Below are 22,547 nucleotides of genomic sequence, written 5' to 3' on the forward strand. Positions count from 1 at the left end.
TAAATTCCTATACACTGAAAAATTCATTGTCTGTGCATACACATATAATTCTCTTTTCTTCTATGGATCCCAGACAAAAACTTTTTTTTTATTTTTTTTCCCTCTTTTATATAAACAGATTGGTTTCCATTTAAAGTAGTCATATAAAAAACTTGAGGCTATTGCTTGCAACATTGAACCAGGAAGTGAAGAAAGTCAACTATTTGGGACATATAAAAGAAGATTCTAACTCTCTAGTCTTTCGTTGCATTTCTCTCACTTGATTCTATCCAATCTCTATATGATTTAAAAAAAAAACCTTGCAAAAGAACTATTCTACCTACTATAATGCAATGTCTGCACATTGGCCCAAGCTTCACTGTCACCTGAATCTTTTCAACAACTTACAGTAAGAAAAAATAAACCTATCTGAGAAAAGGTAGGAAGGCACATGCAGCCACATATAATACAAAGCACCAGTACTGACAATGCACGTCATAGCAACATCATGAAACTGGTTGCTATAAATTAAACAAGGGGGAGGGGGAGGGAGGGGGTAATAAAATTATGATCAGTCACCTGATTTTATATACTTTGGGTTCAGCAGTGTCAATAGTTTTACCAAAAATACAGTAAAAGCACACAAGAAACAACAATATCCATAAGAATTAAAGGTGGGGAGCTAATAAAACAGCTTATGAACAAAAGCATATCCAACTTTGAGGGCAAAAGAAACAGACTTTCTAATCAGAGGCTCCTGTTGTGCTACCACAGTATTGCCTTCTCCATGGTTGTTACAGAGGAGAAAGCAACCTCGATCAAAAAGCAAAAAAGTATGCGAAACCACTAGAAGATATTCAAGAGGATCTCAAAACATGCCCAACTTCTTTCTTATTATGCTTCTTTCAACATTCTTTTGTGATGTTGGTTTTCATACTGCTGTTAAGAGCCTTTTCTTCTTTCTCCTCCTCCTTTTTAATGATACTTGTATTGGTTTCTGAGGTTTCATCCTCTAAGCACATATTTGTATTTGCCTTCTGCCCATCAAAAAGCAGAGGAGTTGTAAAAAACAACAAAACAAATCTTCTTTCAAAGTTCTTTTTAACGAGTCCCTATAGTTATTCTTGTGTGCTACACAAAAGGGGAGGCACTGTAAAGGCAGATCTAAAAATAAGAAGAAAAAAATCACCAAAACCAACCCTCCCATCCAAAGTTGATAGAAATAGTACTTCTAGAGTCTTGTATTACATATTTCACGTTAGGAGATAACAGCAGGAGACCATCTAACTTCAACCAGATTGTCTGAACTGACTGATCGTTTCCTTGCAGATTTCTTGAATTCCTTATATTTATCTTCACACAAGCGAGATATGGCCTGTAAGAGAATGGAGAATGAAGAGGGTCAAACATACACAATTACCTGATTTAGTGAAACCTCCAGATTCAAAGTAGGTCCTTTACCATTACAGCCAATGCTTTTTTTCTAAAAAAAAAAAAAGGTGCCGGAACTCACACACGTCATACAACCCGCCTTGCCTACCCTACAAGGCTCCATCCAAAAAAGGTGCTGGAACTCTGTTCTGGGCGTTCTATGAGAAAAAAAGCCCTGATTACAGCACATCCAAGTGTGTGTCAAGACTCTGGTGCCTGAACCAAAATATATTCTAGTAACACAAATGCATGGAATCCAGTAAGATGTAGCTAAGATATTGGACTAGGAGCTGGGACATCCTCCAATCATGGCAGATGATTGGATGACTTTGGGTCATTCATCCTCTTCCAGTCCAATTTACTCCACAAGACCAAAAAGAAGCAGAGGATGGAATCTATGGATGCTGCCTTGAGCTTCCATAAGAGTGGTAGGACGCAAATCTATCAAACAAATCTATCTTTCCTTTCTCCAGGTCATGAAAAAAAAAAGCTGAGGATCCCAACTCTCTTCACCCTACTGCCTGAATACATCATGGTTGATTAAACTTTATAGATGCACTTTTAAACAGTCTGCTTAGTAATCCAAGACATGAATGAAAATAAACTGTTCCCAATAAACTCTACATCATTTGGGAAATGAGGCTGGAGTAGAGAATAATGGATAATAATTTTTGAAAAGACTCTCAAGGCAGCAAATTAGCACAGATCAATACTTTCTGGTGGTAACAAACAAAATTATAATTTGATGCATTTGGGAATTGGTGTAAAATAAAAGGAGGGCTTACTGTAATGTTCAAAAGGTAAAATGATCATGAGTCTCACCTCAAGTTTACATGCTCTTTCCCTGCTGAGGGGTTCTAAAGGAAAACTCAGGTTGTTTGCTTCTGCTAAGGAGCGCAAATCGAAATAATACTTAGCATAAACACTTGAGGGAACGTTGATGTTGAACTGCACCAACTCAAGGAACTGGCGCTCCAATTCATTCCTGAGAAATAAAGAACAGAAAAAATACAAAATTTTTATTTATCTCAAGTCACAAGAGGCTGAGCCAAGTGAATATCGAACAAATAAAATGTAACAGTTTTTTTTTATAGCAAACTCCTGGAAAATTAGTTTTTCTTCACTTTGTGTCTATCTTCCTTATACGTTTAAATGAAAATGATGTCTTTCATAATCACTAACCATATAATATTATGGAATATTGCCCTCTTTACTAGAGACATACCCTATCCTTTTCTTACATATGGTTGGCTGGAATTGACAAGCTTTTATTTGTTTAGTTATCAGAAATGTTAGACATAAACTAAGTTAGTTAAATTTATTTCATTATGACCTAAGCCATAATTTGTTTATCCAAAGGAACCTAGGTTCAGCTAATTTGATTGAATCTAACGTTGTTTATCTCATGTATTTGTATTTACACGTAGTCTTCAATTTATGACAATTAATTTAATTACCATTCAAAGTTTTGATATCGTGATCAAAATTCATGTGCTTGGCAACTGGCATGCATTTATGACAGTTGCAGCATCCTAGGATCATGTGATCATCATTCACAGCCTTTCCAGCCAGCTTCCAGGCAAGCAAGGTCAAAGTGGGAAATGTGATTTGCTAAATGACTACATGCTTTATCTAACAACTGCAGTGATTTGCTTAACAGCTATGGCAAAAAAGGTCATAAAATCTGGCTTGACTCACTTAACAACTGCCTTGCTTAGCAACAAAAATTCTGTTCCCAATTATGGTCGTAAGTTGAGAATTACCCATATAAGCCACTATTTAAAGAAATTCCTTCAAAAATAATTCAACATGCTAACAATCCCTTTAAACACAATGATTAATTCAATTTATAGCTCATTATAGTAATGAAAAGATTTGGACTTAAGAATCTATACAATGAGATCCATATCAAGACTTTTACAAAAACTGTGATAGGAATTTATTTTACCCATGCAGCACTAGAATGGCTGTATTATTATTATCCTTATCATTTTTTCTACTACCTTCTCCTATTAGTATTTTATGCTTATATTACCTTGTTGTTTGTATGTACACTTATTGTTTGTATGTACGTTTGTATGTTTGTATGTACACTGATTATATTACCTTGTTGTTTGTATGTACACTGAGAGCTTATACACCAGACACAAATTTCTTGTGTATCCAATCACACTTGGCCAATGAAGTATTCCATTCCATTCCACTGATGAAAATGGAATTTCTCTGAAAGTTTGAATCTGTGTTCCCCAACTTTCTTTGTTCCCAGACTGAACTACCTTTTATTAATCATACTGCTCTGTATGTCTAGAGGCTGTTTTATTTCTAATGTTGTAAGCCACTCAGAGTCACTTCAAAATGACATGGGCAGCAAATAGATTTAATAAATAAATTTCTCAGCCTCTTTAGAAACTTTCCCATTGCATCAGTTATCAAACAAATAAGCAAACATGGGGCTGAACAATAAACTCACATGTCTTCAACTGTGATATCTTTCAGGATCTGACAGTAGTCCACATTCCACACAGCCTGGTCATCCCAAACTTTGGATGCAAGTAGGATTGCACCAAGCACAATTCTTTTCCAGTTTGATGGACAAATATCTATCTCTGCATAAGTTAGCAATCTTTCAAGATATACCTAAAAAGATATATGAAAGTATGAGTTCATGCATTTCTCTAGCTGAACAGAAATAAGAGGAGAAGGAAACACAATTACACTCTCTTACCTGACTGATCTTTAAATGGAAAATTGATTCCAATTGTACAACCAGATAAATAATAGGTCACAGTTAATTAACAACATTCACTTAAATTCAACTGTATAGCTTTCACTGCAGATTTTTTGTAAATATTGCATCTTGGTGCAATAAACAATGTTTAAGAATAAACAGCATGATAATCATTTTAAAAGCTTTTCTAACACGAGTTTACCATGGATCACATTCTGAAGCAGGCTTGATTATTAGCTGATCTGCAAATTCCTATATTGAAAGCATCTGAAAATCAGCAAAGATGTTAATGTAATCAACATTAAAGAGTAGAAGGCAATATGGGGTGGAGTGGAGAAATCTAACAATGCAATTTAAAAATGCAGCTGAATTACATCACAAGGACAGTGATCATGTTATGCACAAAATGGACAAGGTTTTATGCCATGATGATGTAGTTCTGCTTTCACCAATCTTCTTCTCTTTGCCTCTCCACAGATAATGTTGTTTTACCACTGGCATTCCCTACAGCTGAATGCTTTTATTCTGCCATGCCATGCACAATAAGTAACTGTATAGCTTAAGTTGACAGCAACAAGAATGTTATATGCACAAAAAGGGCACACAGATTCCCACAATGGAAGAGCAGATGGAAATGTGATGGAGTTAGCAAAGATGGCAAAATTGACTTGTTTTAATTAAAGAAAATAATTTATCTAGTTTTGTTTCTATGTGGAAATCACTGCTGAACCTTTTGCTCAAAACTGGAAAAAAATGAAACTTTGAGTTTAGGTTTCAATGATTAGAATGGTTTTATCATTATAGAAATGGCTTGAAATGTTATGAAATGTAAAGCAAAAGGCTGAGGTTGTATTATTTTTTATAATCTAAGCAATGAATGTCAGAAGTTATTAATTTTCTTTTTTTTTTGCATTATTTTCTTTCTTGTTTTTCTAACTTTTGTTTCCTGTCTATTTTTATCATATAATGAAACTTAACAGAAATGTATTATTACAAAAGAAATAATTATATTGCCAAGCAAGCAAACTATAAAGCTACTTGCTTAAATAAAAAATTGTACTGACATTACATTAGCACTAACAAAAATGAATTTTGATCTCTGGCTATGTGCTGGATTAATAGTAGCAGTCACCTAGGTTAGAGTATTTTTTAAACATCAGACTCCTACATGGGCCAGTTATTTCAGCAGTCCTTCAAATAAATATCATAATAATAATAATGATAAAGTTGGAAGGGACCTTGGAGGTCATCTAGTCCAACCCCCTGCTCAGGCAGGAAACCCTATACCATTTCGGACAAATGGCTGTCCAGTTTCTTCTTAAAAACTTCCAGTGTTGGCGCGTTCACCGCTTCTGGAGGCAGGTTGTTCCACTGGTTAATTGTTCTAACTGTCAGGAAGTTTGTCCTTGGTTCTAGGTTGCTTCTTGTCCTGCCTTCAGGCGCTTTGGAGAATAGCCTGACTCCCTCTTCTTTGTGGCAGCCCCTGAGATATTGGAACACTGCTATCATGTCCCCCCTCGTCTTTCTCTTCATTAAACTAGACATACCCAATTCCAGCAGTCGTTCCTTATATGCTTTAGCCTCCAGTCCCCTAATCATCTTTGTTGCTCTTCTCTGTACTCTTTCTAGAGTCTCAACATCTTTTTTACATTGTGGTGACCAATCAGTCAGGTGATCAGTTATTATTAATGCCCTTGACAGTAATTAACTTTTGGTCAAGTAGAAGATGGTAAAAACAATATCATTTCATCCCCCATTCATTTATTCTTCCGATACCCCTGTAATAAGATTAGGGTTAGAATTTTAGTTATTTGTAATTGCTATATGACACATCTATATGCAATATTTTATATTGTAGCTTTGAGATTACAATATTTAGTACATCATAGTCAATGACATCAATTAATATCATAAAACAAACTTCAAAAACAAGATGAAAATCAAAGTCAAATATTACATAAAATTGTGACTTGCCCAGAATCCCTCCATGAGAGAGATAGGTGGTTTCTAAATTTGATAAATAGATAATAAATAAAAGAAATATAAACCACGACATCAAGCTAAAATTTAGATAGCTGTCTAAAACAGTTTCTATGGAAAGAAGGCTAAAGGTTAAAGAATGCATAATATAAATATGTACTAAAGAGCACATGGATCACTATGGTCAGATTAGACCTCCCCCAAAAGGGGCATCATTGACAAATTAGGGATATATGATTTAAAGCTTACCTACACAGCTCTCAAAACAAAGTAGGGTCAAAGTAGGCACTTGTTCATTCATGGGAAGAAATGCCCCACTCTGGAGTAGCAAAAATCCCTACTGGTTGGCCACAATCTTCCCAGACCATCAACCCCTTTGACTTCTCAGAATTAAGTTCTAGTACTGCAATTTTGTCCAAGCAAGAACCAATGTCAAAGCTTGGCACCTTTGATGTGGTGGGAAAGAGAAGTAGAATGGAGGGGACATCTAGTTTCATAGCTTCTGACAAACACTCCCAGTTAAATATAATAAAAGGGAACCCTTAATGTAGGAATAGAATCATGATCCAGAAGACTAGTATGGTTGATGTTATCCAAAATTGCTATGATATCACCAAGCAAAAGCAAGCATTTCCTATTCACCCTTCTTAAGAGTTTATCTATCAGAACAATAAATGTGGTCTTCATGTTATGATCCAGTCCCAGATTAGATCAAAATAGATCTAGAAAATCAATGCTTAGATTTGTTATTTTAATTAAAGGGAGCTCTCTGTTAAATGTTAGCAAAAGCCCAAAGGCGACATAATGCTTGTCACAGAGTTTGAAAGCACACCTGTTTTTTTCTTTTTTTAACTAAATAGAAGACATGAAGATAGAGGCTGTAAGCTAGATTGGAGCCATTGATTTAACCTTTTGCGACCTCAATTATCTCAACAAAAATGAAGTCCCCTCATAAATAGTAACTGCAAATGTGGGAAGGGATGTAGCAGATTCAGTTTCAATGATTTAACATTCCTTTTTCTCATGTACCATCATTCCAATCTGCTCTCTTTTTTCCTAGGTCTTTATTTAAAGAAGTGCCATAAGGGTGAAATATACCTCCAAATGAAAAGCTTACCAATTACTGAGCTTGTAAGTTATTTTGGAAATAACTTATATAAATCATATAACATATTTACCAAACTTCCTTAAAAATAAAGTTATTATTTAACTTGAGAACCTTCAAAATCAATCATTTCTCCAGATAGCATCATTACCATCATTCGGGAGAAAAAGGAAAGGAAAGGATCCTTTAAATGCTACATTTTATGAAGGGAAAAATATGAAATTTAAGAACTGAACTACAATGCTATATTACAAAATCAAATAAGCTCAAATATCATTATTACAGTCTTTGACAAGCCTTTATAATAAAAAACAAAAACAAAAATAGTTTAATGCAACAATTAATTATCAAGGAAAAAACAATAAAGGCAGTAAAATAAAATAACATATATAATTACAAATTTTGCACAACTGTATGACTTAATTATATTAAGATAATTGGCCACTTGGTATATGAGAATAGAGCTAGAATCCCTTAAAAATGAAATTTATCATAAAATTTATCAGTCTGACCCTCAGTCTTAGAGATTAATTGAGGCGATCAGGGCAAATATTGCATATCTATATAAATAAAAATGTAAATATTTGTTTGTTCAAAATCTTAAATCTCAGAAAGTTCTTCACCGATTGCTTCGAAATTTTGACACAATGTTGCATTCGAATACGCACGTGTTTTTATATACCTACTATTATATAGATGTCACACCTGTGACATAAACGTGCACTTTCTCTTTTATTTCTTTTCCATTTAACCAGACTGAACCACAGCAACGCGTGGCCAGGTACAGCTAGTAATATATATATATTTCACAATAAGACAGGTTGAAATAAGACAGGTGAGCCTCAGAAAGATTGCTGAAATTTTTTTAGTCTTCAGTAGATAGTAGAAAAGAAAGAACTGTTGAATCTATCTACCAAAGCCCCTCTGTGGGGTAGACAGACTGTTTTAAAAATTAAAAGACAAGAAAAATAGTAAGCAAATGTTAAATATATTCAAAATATATGAAAGCTAAATGTATCTTTAAGTATTTATATGTATCTTGTCTTTCCTCTTTCATACATGAAGTCATGGGTAGGTGAATCTGATATGTGATCTTAATTCCAAATACAAATCTTAAACTGATGATCTAAAATTAGTTGTATTTTAAGGACCAATCATGATCTTTTGTATACTCACCAGGGTGACAATTGCACATTCGGCAGTTAGTTGAGCAGCACTGAACAATGTGCGAAGAAAGCGATAAATGTGCTTCTGTTCAGGTTCATGTTTGTCATAATTTGGTGGCACTTCAGATTTCTGGGGAAATAATATTATTAAAAATGAGAATATGTTACACATAATTTGGGAAGAAGTGGCAGATATAAAGGGCGGAGAAGTAGCAGAATCCATATCATGAATTCCAAACTTTCGTTAGTGTCCTTATGTAACTGAGCTTTACCGAAAGTGGGTGGAGATTTTCATCAAAAATATCTAGGAGCATAGTTCCATTTACGTCCCTAGAAAGGGGGAAAGAAAAGAAAAGAATCAATAGTAATGTTACTGAACAAACAGAAATGGATAGAAACACTTATCAAAGGTTTACAAAAATGGCTGATCTAGGACATGGTCCCATCCTGTGGCATGTAAAAAGGAGCCACACTAACAGGATCTACCATCTTGGTAGGGGAGTAATGACTATATTGAAAACTAGATTGTCTATATTTGTCCTTTTTCTGCCATGCCAGAAAAAAATGAATCAGCCCTTACTCATATACCAAACTATTTAGACTTGAAGGACATATAGAGCTAAACTCTCCAGATGTGACAGCCACAGTCAAGCAAAGAAGTATGGCACTTAGTTAAGCTCACTCTACACAGAATATGAAAAAGAGTGAAATCTCTTTATCCCAAAAATGAAAGTTGTTTTGAATTTTTAATATAAAATTAACAAGATCAATCCTTGATGGAATGAAAGAGTGAGTCTCAATGCCATCTTACTGACTGGATAGGGGCAACACAGTACAGCTTTTTCTTTCTTTCAACTCAATGGTGTTTTTTATAGATTGGTCTATACCCTTTTTGGGAATCCAAAGCCATTTCTAACCCATCCCTAGGACCCTAAACTAGTTTGGACCCATCACTGAATGTATAATTTTACTTTACTTACATATAGCTCCCCTATCAACTAGGGGATGGGACGGATGGAGGATAGGAACAAGAATGCACTTTAAAGAATTTATCAAAAACAAACCTAGCTTTTAAACTTTCTGCCATCCATTGCTTTCATTAGATACCAATGTAAGTAGTATCACTAAAATATAATTATTGGGGTCAGTTGTCACAAAACAGCGATTTGTTCCATCACACAAAATAATTGCTTAGCAGCAATGGTTGCCTTCATAGACTGCTGGTGAACTTTCAATAGGCATGTGGTTGATGATTCCAGAGAAAGAATGTAAATTAGACTTTTGGTTGAACTTAGATGGTTCTATCTTACATGGCTAGATGGCTACTGATTAGGGAATGTTACAATGCTTTCAAGATAACAGTAGAGGGCACATGCACATCATGCTGGGACACCAATAATCAGATTCAGAAAAAAGCAGCTTTTAAAAAAAATACTAGTCTTCTTTGTTGACTACTTGTGTCCAGCTTTTCTCCTGAGTCCTCAAAATTAAGGTCACAACACCTGTCTTTAGGTTGCATTTTGCATCCTACATAACGCAGTAAATGGGGCAGAAGAATCTTGAAAGGACGGGAAGATTCTAGGCAGTGTAACTGTTATCTTCTGTTCACACTCCATGAATGCTAGTTCAGTAACATTATGTTCCATTTAGAGATGGGCTTCAAATGAATTTTAAAAGGTACTCTTTTGAAATGAGCTAAGTGGTGATCACCTGGAAAGATCCATATAATTTCATGACAGAAGGACAGAAGTGGCTTGGGGAACCAAAGGATTTTAGTGTTTTATATTTTCCCATGGCTGCCAGTTATAGCTGTGGTGACTATGAGCATCAATGTGTCTACAAACAATATCTATGCTGCCCATTAGGCTCCACAATGCATTTGGTTTTTAACAAATTAAATGGATAGTTGTACTCTACAGTTTTGGTTGAAAATGTGGTCATCTGTTCACCAATGCAACAATTAATTATCAGGTAAAAAATAGTAAAGGCATTAAAATAAAATTATATATTTAATTAAAAGCTTTGCACAATTGTATGTGCATGTGTCAACATTCCAAATCTGATCACCAGTACCCAAACATTGGAGAGATCTATGCATCTTAGACTTACTACATGAATGGCAATATGGGATAAGGATGTTGGTTTTGAGTTACATCCATGTAACTTACTGCTTAGAGTCTTGTCTATATCCCCTTTGCACCTCTGTATTCTATCTACTGATTTTGTCAAGATTCTTTAAAATAAAATAAAAGAACTATGCAAGGAAACATGAAGGTTACTAAGGTTTATTTTTTTAAAAAATATATTTTATATCAACTTTGAGTTTTAATATAGATCAGCTATACTTTAAAGTCTTCATCCATGAGGCCATTAGAATAGTTCCTCTAGTTTCTTCTGGGATTTGGGATTATGGAACCAAATGGGCATGATCCATTATGTGGGTCTTTCTTCATCACTGACTATCACTGGTCATCCAGAACACCCTTGTGTGGAAAGGGTATGTACTGTTTGAGTTCTGATTACAACATATTCAAGGCAACATATGCAATAACACTGAATATTCATCAAGTAGCCCTGCTTTGCAAACTATCTTATAAGGCAGTGAAATTAAAAAATAGGGGGGAAAAACAACAAATTAGTATTTGAACCATTTTCAAATTCAAGCTTACCTGTTTTTGATATGGTAGTATATTGCAAGAGCTACGCTGTAAAAGAAAATGCAGAGTTAGTATCTTAATACATATTGAACATAAGCTTTACGACTAAGTCATATTTCTGAGGGACAAATTCAACCAATTTTCTTACCAAAAGAGAGAATGAGGATCAACAACAGAAAATAATAATCTGTAACAAACTGTACTGAATGCATTCAACTATACAGGACAAGATCAAGGCATTTTATTGCCTGAAAACAAGAATAATTATTCCATCCAATCATTTGTCTTAACATAGGTGGCTATATAAATTAGATTAAATAAACAAAAAAAATGTTTAAAATGGATATTTCTTTTCATCATTTATACTATCCAAAGTGCTACTGTTCCAGATAAGTACAAGTAGTCGTCATTTGTAGACTTTATGAGATGTTGTTCTGATAAAACAGAGGGGGCTGACATTGTTGAGCACTAGTGTTCATTGCCTAAGATAATCCTCCTTTGGGGCTAGTGCTGCCCCTACATAATTCCATATAAATAGCCTTTTCAGACTATTATTACAACTAGAAAAAACCAGGCTATTATTATATTATTATATCTATAAAAATTCAGGCCAATCATATCTATAAAAAAGTAGAGTTTTAAAGGAAGAACTCAAAGGAGAGAAGGACATTAAGACCATCAAAAATGTCAGAACTTTTGAGGAGCATCATTGTGGCAAAACAGTTGCCACATTTATCTATAGCTCTGCAACTTGGATAGATTATAAAAACTAACAGAGTAAGTTTGGAGGATGCAAAAAGGATCCAAAATTGGAAACAAGAAAAGAAACAAAGTGGAGCGATAGTAGATTGTTTTGCAGGAAATTAAAGAAGTAGGAATGACAAAAACAGCAAGTTCTGAAAGTGAGGAAGCTCTAAAACTAAAGGAGTCAATAAATATAAGAACAAATTCTGAATGGATGAAAGCGATAAGGCAACAAGGATAAGAAATAAGGGACTTTGTTTGATAAAGTCCACTGGGTGTCAGAACAGTGAGAATGGCAAGTCAATACAGTCACAGAGAAATACCAGGAAAGATATTAATATTTTGGAGAAAAAGTACGTGTCTACATAAATAGTGTGGTGAAAATTGACAATTTGAATAATCAAAGAGATTTTCATTATGTCTATTTGCTACGGTGCCTTATCAATTATTCAGTGTTTTTTTTTTAGATTTCTAATATCCAACTAATAAATAACCATAAAAGAATGGTTATACAGCTTTTTCAGAAGAAAATCATAATTCATAATCATAATCATAATTCTATGACATATAAATAAAGAGAGAAGCATGTTCCAATTATATAATAATTTATCTTTCATGGGATTTCAAAAATCACTGGCAGAAATATTTGTGGCCCTTATGAAAATTCATACCATTTTTTGTAAAAGCAGTATGTTAAAATTTGAATGCTAGGAAAACTGTGAGACACAATTGTGCAAAATAAAAATATATAGAGAATTTTAATCTGATTTTGAGGTTTTTGCCTGGAATACATCTGCGTTCACATAAAGATTGAAACTCTGAGCCAATTATCAAAGCATTGACTGCTGTTGGTGATATCTGTGCCATACACAAGCACAACTAAAAACGATGAGAACTACTCCTTGGTGGTACATTTGTATCTATCAAGGCAGTCATAATAATGACCTTCAAAGCTGCAGTATAAAAAGAAACGGTTATCATAACAACCAGGCAGTTCCAAAAGTATCTCAGCATTTGAAAATTAAAAAAAAAAGACAAAAATGCATCAGAACAAACTCAAAAGTAAAATCTTAGATTAATTCAAGGACACAAAATTGTTTTGGGATTGTTAACTAAAAACAAAAATATATTTGCAGCTGTGGCATTAACAAACAGGAAGGAAGGCAAGAAGAAAATATGTTTGAACTCATTAACAGATCTCCAAATACTGTCTCCCTAAGAAAATTGCCAATTTTAAACTTACATATTTTAAAAATTCAACTGCAATCTTAGCACAATAGAAAAACTTTCAAGAAGAGGCATGTGTTTCAGAGCTTCTCTAATTTAAACTATAAGGATTTGTGTGGCAACACATTTAGTGCCCTCTATATCCTTACTTATATTTGAAACTGAAGGAAAAGTGAGAAAAATGTGTTTTATTATTTTCCCCCCAATCCTAATCATTCCACTCTTTTCCACTACATCAGATCTGTAGATAAACCTCAGAGTATTTCTGCAACCATTTACAAGTAATCCTTGTTTAACAATGCTAATTGGGACCAGAATTTCCATGATTAAGCAATATGGTTATAAAGCGTGATGTCATGTGACCGTAATGCTAAAGGCTGGCAATCCCCACTTTGGTCCTTAAATAAATCCCACCCAGTGGGATTGGTGTGAGGATCCACCCCAATCCATGCCATTTCTCCCAGCCCGTTTTGGTAAGGGAAGGGAAGCCTCCTCTTCAACCCTTCCATCTAATTACCTCCCTGCTATCTCTGCTCTTTTGGCATGCCTGTACTTCACTAATCCTGTTGCCCTACACTTTCTTCCCCCCACTGCTGACAATGTCCCCGACTTTTCACAAGGCAGATCCTGGTCGTGTCAGACCTTCTTCCAGAAGCCATGAGCACCCTTGTCCAAGGAAGACAGAGAAGTCATAGAGTTTAGGATGGCCAAAGGGCAGAGAGGACGGGGGGGAAAGAAACAGGAAGAGGAGTTAAAGTGTCCCTGCAGCTGTAAGTGTAGGTAAACTGCCAAGCACCTGAATTTTGATCACATGACTATGGGCATGCTGCCATGGCCATAACTCCATGGGCTTTGTCATAATTTGGCACTGTCATAACTTCATACGGTCACTGAACAAATGGTCATTAAGCAAGGACAATCCATATTAGGAGTTCTATTTTCTATTTGTTGGAAGCAATATTCAGAAACAATGCAAAACAATGTATGTTATGTATGTGTATATGTATATCTCTTTATGTATATATACAATGGAATGCTGCCATACTTACCATTTAATTGTATACTTGAGGTTCGGCTGACTGACTGTGCTGTCATCCAGAAAAATAGTGGAACAGGAACTGTACTTCCTTCTCAGTTGACCATGAGGATGCTAGAAAAAAAGAAAGCATACAAAAAACCAGTATCAGTCACACAATGCCAACATTATTTATTTCTAAAAAACAGTAATTCAATAAATAGCTTTTCTTGATCTCTAGCAGATGCATAGATACATTCAAATCAACATAACCTGGCAAAAATCAGAGAGAATTACACAGTAGTTACTCTTTCTTTGCTCTTTGTTCAAATGAAAAGGTTATTTGCAATATATCAGTTTATTCTTCAAAGTGAAATAGTTGGGTAGAGCCCCTATATATGAATGAAACAAGATGTACATTCTTACATAATGGAGGGTTCATAATGGAGGATAAAACAGAAAATATATCGTATGCTTGCATATGGCTGATGAGAATCTGGAATTAATGCTTTTTAATTTAACAGCACAACACAGGCTTCTGCCATCAGATAAAAGAAAGGGAGATATGAAACCATCATAATTTTTTCTCATCAACATTATGCTAGCTTAACAGGGTTCATCTTTGTACTGTATATCCTATATTCAGAAGGTGAAAAAATATCATAGAAATATTCTGAACAAGATTTTAATCTGGCGCTTTTGGGGGGGGGGGGCTTACTTAAATTATAATGACAAAAGATAGGAACAAGAACTTAGGTTCATACAACACTAGTGTAATTTGAGGCTTAGCATGTTGTGTGTGAATTGAGTCATTGTGAATTGAGTCATTGTGGTCTATCAACTATGGCTTAATGACTTACCAGGTTGTGCAATCTGAATCAATTCTGGCTTACCCAATAAGACATGCTTAAGTCAACTTTACTGTGATGTGCCATCTTAATCATTACATGAATTTGGGCCCATTACACGTCCTAGGGCCCAACATTCTACTTTGCCAATCATAGGAAAGTTGTTTTACTTCAACCCTGCCTAAGGCAGGCATTCTCTAACCATAGATCACAACCCGCTGCTGTTCACCTTTTGCCTGGAAACCTTCAGTGATGGAACTTCTATGAGTCTAGGGTTAATAACTTCACGGTCCAGTAAATTCCTCTTTATTTCATGTTTAGATCTTTCTAAACTGCTGGCTCATGCTTAATTTGCACAATACTTCTGGGGCCATGAGACTGGGGAAAGATGGCATGACTGATAAAGATTTAAAACATGGTTATGGGTACACCTTCCTGTGGACACATTATGCAAAGACCTAATTGTCTAGAGAAGGTTGTGAGCTTGGAAAAGATGTAGGAAGGAGAAGAAGAGGAAGAACAGCAGCAAGTTGACAAAGACTTGGTGGCACATAATCCATATATCAATCAGCAAGAATTGGGTATGTCTAGTTTAATGAAAAGAAGGACTAGATGTGATACGATAGCAATCTTCCAATATATAAGGGGGCTGCCACAAAGAACAGCAGGTCAACATATTCTCCAAAGCATCCAAACAAGAAGCAATGAAGGGAAATTAATCAAGGACAGAACCAACTTAGAATTAAGGAGAAATTTCCTGACAGAAAATTAATCCACAGAGCGACTTGCTTCCAGAAGTTGTGGGTGCTCCATCACTGGAGGTTTTCAAGAAGAGATTGGACAACGATTTGTCTGATATTGTATAGAGTTTCCTGTTTGATCAGAGGTTGGACTAGAAGATCTCCAAGATCTCTTCCAACTCTGTTATTCTGTTCTGTTAAACCAGCAGCAAATTCTAAGGTTCTTTTTCCAAAAGGCAACTGGACCTCCCTGGTTTTTTTCTTTGAAAACATTTTGCTTTTTATTCAGAAAACATATTTAGTTCTCTTGGATGATAAGCAAAATGTTTTCAAAGAAAAAACCCCAAGAAAGTCCTGTTGGCTTTTGGAAAAAGTACCTTTGGGACTACCATGACCTGGATGATTGAGAATCTCCGTAGACACCCAGCTGCAAGCTCCTCTGTTATCAGTGAAAAAAAACTGCTTCTGACTGGATTTCAGGAAGTCTCTTAGAAAAAAAATAAATTCTCTTGGGTAATGAATCAGAGGATAAGTTCACTTCACATGGGAAATAGTTCAGCTGTTAAAATGCTGGTAACCTCTTCTCTTTGATCTCAATAAATCTTGCTAAAAATGTGAGAATGTTACTTCAAAAGAGTATGATAAAAGAAGCTGCCAAAAGACCTACAGTTGTGAATCAAAATTTGGGAAATGTAATCAAGGGAATGGGAAACAATTTCTTGTGGTCTTCAGGAAGAATGTTATATTAGCCTTAGAGTGGTACTTTCTTCTCCCAAGCTTTATATATTTTAACACACTTTGGGAAACACTGGTTTAAAGTAAAATTAAAGCCTGTATAAAATATTTAAAAAATGACATAGTATTCCATCACTAGTAGAACAGGACTTCCCTCCCCCTAATGCACCTATATGGTGCCAAACATTGAGCACCTGTTATGCTTTTCACATTTCCTTTTAAAAGTGCAGGTTGCATTTGAAAGAACAAGAAATAGCAGGATTGGAATCGTACCAGCAGAACCAACTTGCTTTGTCTGCAACAGACTGCTGAAAGGAATGCATCATTGGAAGCTCTTAAGCCATGTGCGGTAGCCCTTGACCAAGTAGATACCAAAAAGGAGCAAATACTTTCTTGTTATTTTCAGCTGAAACTAAAGGGCTTCACTGTAAAATGTAACACAAGTTTAACACTAACAACCCTAAAATCCAAATTCTGTCCATGTAGATGGACCCTGTTCCATCCATTTTGCATCCTGTGGACTGCAGTCCTCATTTTCTGAAACATGGTACTTATGACATGTAGACACTCAAAGACTACCAATCCTGCCTAAAGTTTGATGGGAAATTATGGATATTAAATTGACTGCAATTTGATTTGATTTCTATCCTGCCTTTCTTCTAGCAGGCTGAAGTCTCATACATAGCATGCCCTCTGGTAGTTTTCTTCAGAACAGCAACCTGTGAAGTCACTGAAAGAGAGCGACTGAGCCCCAAACCATCTAGTCAGTTTCCAGGGCTGAAGTTGGACTTGAACCTGGGTCTCCCAATTCTGATCCAAAAACTGAGAAAGGATAAGGAAATACTATGAGAAGAGAATCATGCAATGCTTATTTAAAATCAAATTATTTCAGAGACTCTAAATATCAGAATTTTATTACCTTGATAATGCGGGCCGACCAGCTTTGGCCAGCTGTTATGTGTTACCGAAGTTCAATGGTGTTAGCAAAACAAATCTCCCTATCCGATTTTCCTGAGATTGTTTTGGGGATAATCACGCAAACCATTAATTTGGAAGGTCAACATGCACCAGCTCATTAGAAAAGGATCAAGAATGGTTAGCTGCCATGGCAATGAAGGCCTTACTCAGGGCTAACCCAAGATGATCCAAACCTCGGGATTTCATTACCTTGACTATGAGCACACCGACCTTTGGCCAGCTCTTGTGTGCTATTGAAATTCAATGGTATCAGCGAAATAAATGTCCATATCCGATTTTCCTGAGATTGTTTTGGGATGATCACGCAAGCCATTAATTTGGAAGGTCAATATGCAACAGTTCCATAGAAGAAGGCTCAAGAATGGTTAGCTGCCATGGGAATGAAGGCCTTTATTCAGGGCCATCTCAAGAAGATTCAAACTTCAGGATATCATTACCTTGACCATGCGGCATGGCCAGCTTTAACCAGCTGTTGTCTACTATTCAAGTTCAATGGTGTCAGCAAAACAAATCTCCCTATCCGGTTTTCCTGAGATTGTTTTGGGGGATGATGCATCATGCAAGCTGTTATTTTGGAAGCCAATATACAACATTTCCATATTAGGAGAGGATCATAAATGGTTAGCTCCCATGGCAATGAAGGTCTTACTGAAGCCAACCCAAGAAGAGCCAAACCTCAGGATTTCATTACCTTGACCAAGCGGGGGGACCAGCTTTGGCCAGCTGTTGTGTGCTACTGAACTTCAATAGTTATCAGCAAAACAAATCTCTCTATCCAATTTTTCTGAGAATGTTTTGGGGATGATGTTAACTTTACATAAGCTGATTATTTGGGAAGGACAACATAGAAAATTTCCATATTAGGAGAGGATTAGGAATGGTTAGCTGCCATGGCAATGAAGGCCATACTCAAGGCCAACCCAAGAAAATCTACTGACTATAGAAAGGGAAAGATTCACTATCTCAGATGGAAAGATCTTAGGGACTGAAATACTCTTGTTACCATATTGGAGTTTTAATTGACATTTGGAATGTGGAAATGGTCCAGCTATGAACACCATAGGTCCTGAATATTCTCCTACTGATATGGACCTATATTTGTTCCTTTGTGATCTGACAACCAATAGGCAAAAATAAAACACAAAGATCCCCACGAGTAACAGAATACTTATTAAGCTTATAATGAATGGCATCTAACAAACAATAACTTAAATGGGGGGGGGGGGGAGACAGAACCATGTAATGTTTGAATGTAGACCTGAAATCTACAGACTATTATAATGAACATATCTATTGGCCCCAAAATTTTGACTCTTTAATTAATGCCTCTTTTTCAGGCATAAAATATCCATAAAAATTATTTTACACTGCAAACACTGCATTCTTGGTTGATATTCTGACTAGTAAGGGTTTTAGATCCATATTTATATAACTGACCTAATTTACGTAATTGCTTTATATATCATCTGAATAATTATATAAATGATTTATATAACATTGATGATGTAAAAACCAATTATATAATGACACAAATAACATTAAATTTCAAATCCCTCTGGAAGGAACAAGCTTTATCCACTGCTTACATATGAAGTTTTAAGTATAATTTAGTTCATTTTTTTCAAATCTACATAATGGAGATTCAGAGATCAGTATGTTTTACTGTATATTTTAAACATGCCACTTAGCTAAATCATTTTTTTCACTTACATGGTTCATGTAGAGGCTCTTCCGTTTTTCTCTCACTGTAAAAACACAAACTGTATGAAAGTTACATAATCTGAGGTAAATTAATTTTTGTACCATCTATTTCAAAAAAGTTATGACCTTTGTAAAAATTGATAGCCAAGAACAGAACCATTTTCTAACTTTGTGTTTATATTCACTTCTACAGAAAAAAATATCATTGGGGTATGTACATTTTAAAAAGTTATATTAAAATTCTGCTTTATAAAGGAAATATTCTAATTTCATATTGTAATTTAATTTGATTGTTTCAGGCATGACTTAAAATATTTACAGTATATAGAACTTGATCTTGATGTTAAATAACATTGTCTTATTTCAGGTACAAAATTTAAGTATCAAAACTTTTTAAATGCAAGGCTTTTGATATGAAAATCAAAGCATAAACTCCATCCATAAGTTTAGGCACCTAGCTACAATACTTCATTCATTCATGCTCCTCATCTTTCAATTGATTCATAATTTTGGAATGCTGCCAGGGCATTCAGTGGCTAATGGAAGAGGTATCACATTACCCATTTTCTGTTACATATGCAAGAGTTTCCTTTGCAACAAAATCCTCAGACAAATCTCACTTCTCATTGCTCACACAGTACACACTGCCTTTAGAAAACAGTTCTTTCCTGAAAGTTTTGGGTAGTGCCTCTACATGTGTCCAGGTTACAATGGATTGCACACTGAAGAGGCATTCAAAGGTGAAATCAAACAAGATGGAATCATTAGTAATTCTGGGAGTTAGACTTCAAGATAGGGAAATATTTCTATTCTTTGTGGAGTTGAACTCCCCAAAAGTCAAATCTGGCAGTTAAAGAGCCTTCTATCTTTGATATTGACACTGGATAGCCACATAGTATATGTGGCAATGTTTCAGTATCAGATAAATCCAATGCATTCCTATGTGGAAGAGAGAGATCTGGTTTTAATGTGTTATACACTCATAAGCCCAAGGGCGATTCAGCTCCCTTGTCACCGTATAGTTTTTCTGAATAAAATCCTGAAATCTGGATTACAATGTTGAGGTGAAGATAGTATAGCGGGCTCTCCTGGGGATTCTACATTAGCATGCGTTGAAATATCTTTATTGTTTGCTGGTAAATTTCCAAGACTAAATTGTTAACTATGGAGCATAAAGCTGTTAAAGGAATTGGCAAGAACCAAGCCTTGTCACGTAATGTTGACAAGGCATGTTGGTGAGCCTCCAACGCAGGGGTGTCAAACTTGCAACATCACATGATGTGTCGCAACATATCGTGACTTTTTTTCCATTGCCGGCAATGGAGTGGGCGCACTTTCGACATGACGCACCCGTCCCGTGGGCTAGCAGTTTGACACCCCTGCTCTAACCCAACAATTGTTAACTTCTAACTATTCCAAATGGGTTGTGTACATGTGAATGCACAGATTACTATCCAAAGTGCTACTGTTCCAGATAAGTACAAGTAGTCCTCATTTGTAGACCACAATTGGGAGCAGTAGCTCTGTCATTAAGCTGCAACTTTCCTTTTCTCCAATCCCTCACTTTTTGGAATACTCATCCTGTCACTGGAATAACTGCTAGATCAATCAGTTTCACACCTTCAGCTTGTTTCTCTCCTAATTACTCTCCTGCTATTTGGAATGTTCCCTCTGGTACTGGAATAATTAGCAAAAAGGAAATTAATTCATTGGAGAGAAAGGGATTACTAGCAGCCACCAGCATGAGCCATAGGCAAATAGCCCAGTGTATTCCCCATTGCATGCCTGATTACTCTTTTATAATCCCTTTCTCTTCAATCTGTTCACTCTGCAGGGAGGGAGGAATGGCTTAGCATCTCTAAATGAAAGAGATAATCATTTTTCCAGTAGTTCTTCAAGATTTTGAACCAAAGTCTTTCTTTGCAATTGTCCCTTAATTCAAATATAAAAATATTGATTTACAGCTTACTATACACAGAAGACATGCTACTTCCCTGTGCAAAAACTGTCAATGAAGATTTCCTAATATTAAAAAAATGCTTACATGCCTGCAATAAATACTATAATACAAGAACAGCATAATAAAGTAAGCTCTTTGTTGAAACCATTGCACCCACAACATTTAAACAGAATGTGATATAAAAGAATGTGAAACAATAAATTAACATATAATTTTAATAAAGCATCAATTAATAAATGAATTGAAAGCTAGCTTATTCTAATGGTTAAAGCACCAGCTAAAAATCATGGGACTGTAAGTACAATGCACCTGAGCGAGTTTGGACAAGTGACTCTTTCTCAGCCCTAGGAAGAAGATAATGGCAAAGCGCTTCTAAAATACTTTGCCAAGAAAACTGCAGGGGTTTATCAGGCAATCACTAGAAATAAGAACTGACTGAAAGACAGAAACACACATAAAGCAATGAATTAGCATCATTACTAGAATTCTTTGTTGTTGTTAATTGCGAAGTCGTGTCCGACCCATCGCAACCCCATGGACAATGTTCCTCCAGGTCTTCCTGTCCTCTACCATCTTCTGGAGTCCATTTAAGCTCACGCCTACTGCTTCAGTAACTCTATCCAGCCACCTCATTCTCTGTCGTCCCCTTCTTCTATTGCCCTCAATCTTTCCCAGCATTAGGCTCTTCTCCAGTGAGTCCTTCCTTCTCATTAGGTGGCCAAAGTATTTGAGTTTCAACTTCAGGATCTGGCCTTCTAAAGAACAGTCGGGGTTGATCTCTTCTAGGACTGACGGGTTTGAATGCCTTGCAGTCCAAGGGACTCGCAGGAGTCTTCTCCAGCACCATAGTTCAAAGGCCTCAATTCTTTGTCGCTCAGCCTTTCTTTTGGTCCAACTTTCACAGCCATACATTGCAACTGGGAAAACCAGGGCCTTGACTATACACACTTTTGTTGGCAGGGTGATGTCTCTGCTTTTTAGTATGCTGTCTAGATTTGCCATAGCTTTCCTTCCCAGGAGCAAGCGTCTTTTAACTTCTTGGCTGCAGTCCCCATCTGAGGTGATCTTGGAGCCCAGGAAGATAAAATCTGTCACTGCCTCCATTTCTTCCCCATCCATTTGCCAGGAATTGAGAGGGCCGGATGCCATGATTTTGGTTTTCTTAATGTTGAGTTTCAAGCCAACTTTTGCACTCTCCTTCTTCACCCGCATCAAGAGTCTCTTTAGTTCCTCTTCACTTTCTGCCATTAGAGTGGTATCATCTGCATATCTTAGGTTGTTGATATTTCTCCCAGCAATCTTAATCCCAACTTTTGATTTATCTAGCCCTGCCTTTCTCATGATGTGCTCTGCGTATAAGTTAAATAGGCAGGGTGACAGAATACAGCCTTGCCGGACTCCTTTCCCAATTTTGAACCAATCAGTGGTTCCGTGTCCAGTTCTCACTGTTGCTTCTTGACCCGCATATAGGTTTCTCAAGAGACAAATAAGATGGTCTGGTACTCCCATCTCTTTAAGAACTTGCCACAATTTGTTGTGATCCACACAATCAA

General features: G+C 36.0%; 1 protein-coding gene across 1 annotated transcript in view; it reads right to left on the reverse strand.

Annotated features, from left to right (window-relative positions):
- Positions 1-280: 280 nt before the first annotated feature.
- Positions 281-22,547, reverse strand: part of CCNY (cyclin Y) — a 29,268-nt gene continuing 7,001 nt past the window's right edge. The window contains exons 2-9 of the mRNA XM_015812013.1: positions 19,044-19,078; positions 14,067-14,167; positions 11,059-11,094; positions 8,662-8,719; positions 8,400-8,519; positions 3,881-4,047; positions 2,233-2,395; positions 281-1,354 (exon numbers count right to left, since the gene is read on the reverse strand). Coding sequence (XP_015667499.1) covers positions 1,238-1,354; positions 2,233-2,395; positions 3,881-4,047; positions 8,400-8,519; positions 8,662-8,719; positions 11,059-11,094; positions 14,067-14,167; positions 19,044-19,078 — 797 coding nt within the window. The 3' untranslated portion in view covers positions 281-1,237. The remainder of the gene's footprint in view (positions 1,355-2,232; positions 2,396-3,880; positions 4,048-8,399; positions 8,520-8,661; positions 8,720-11,058; positions 11,095-14,066; positions 14,168-19,043; positions 19,079-22,547) is intronic.

Source organism: Protobothrops mucrosquamatus, unplaced genomic scaffold (genome assembly GCF_001527695.2).
Source record: "Protobothrops mucrosquamatus isolate PMUCROS unplaced genomic scaffold, P.Mucros_1.0 scaffold61, whole genome shotgun sequence".
NCBI lineage: Eukaryota > Metazoa > Chordata > Lepidosauria > Squamata > Viperidae > Protobothrops > Protobothrops mucrosquamatus.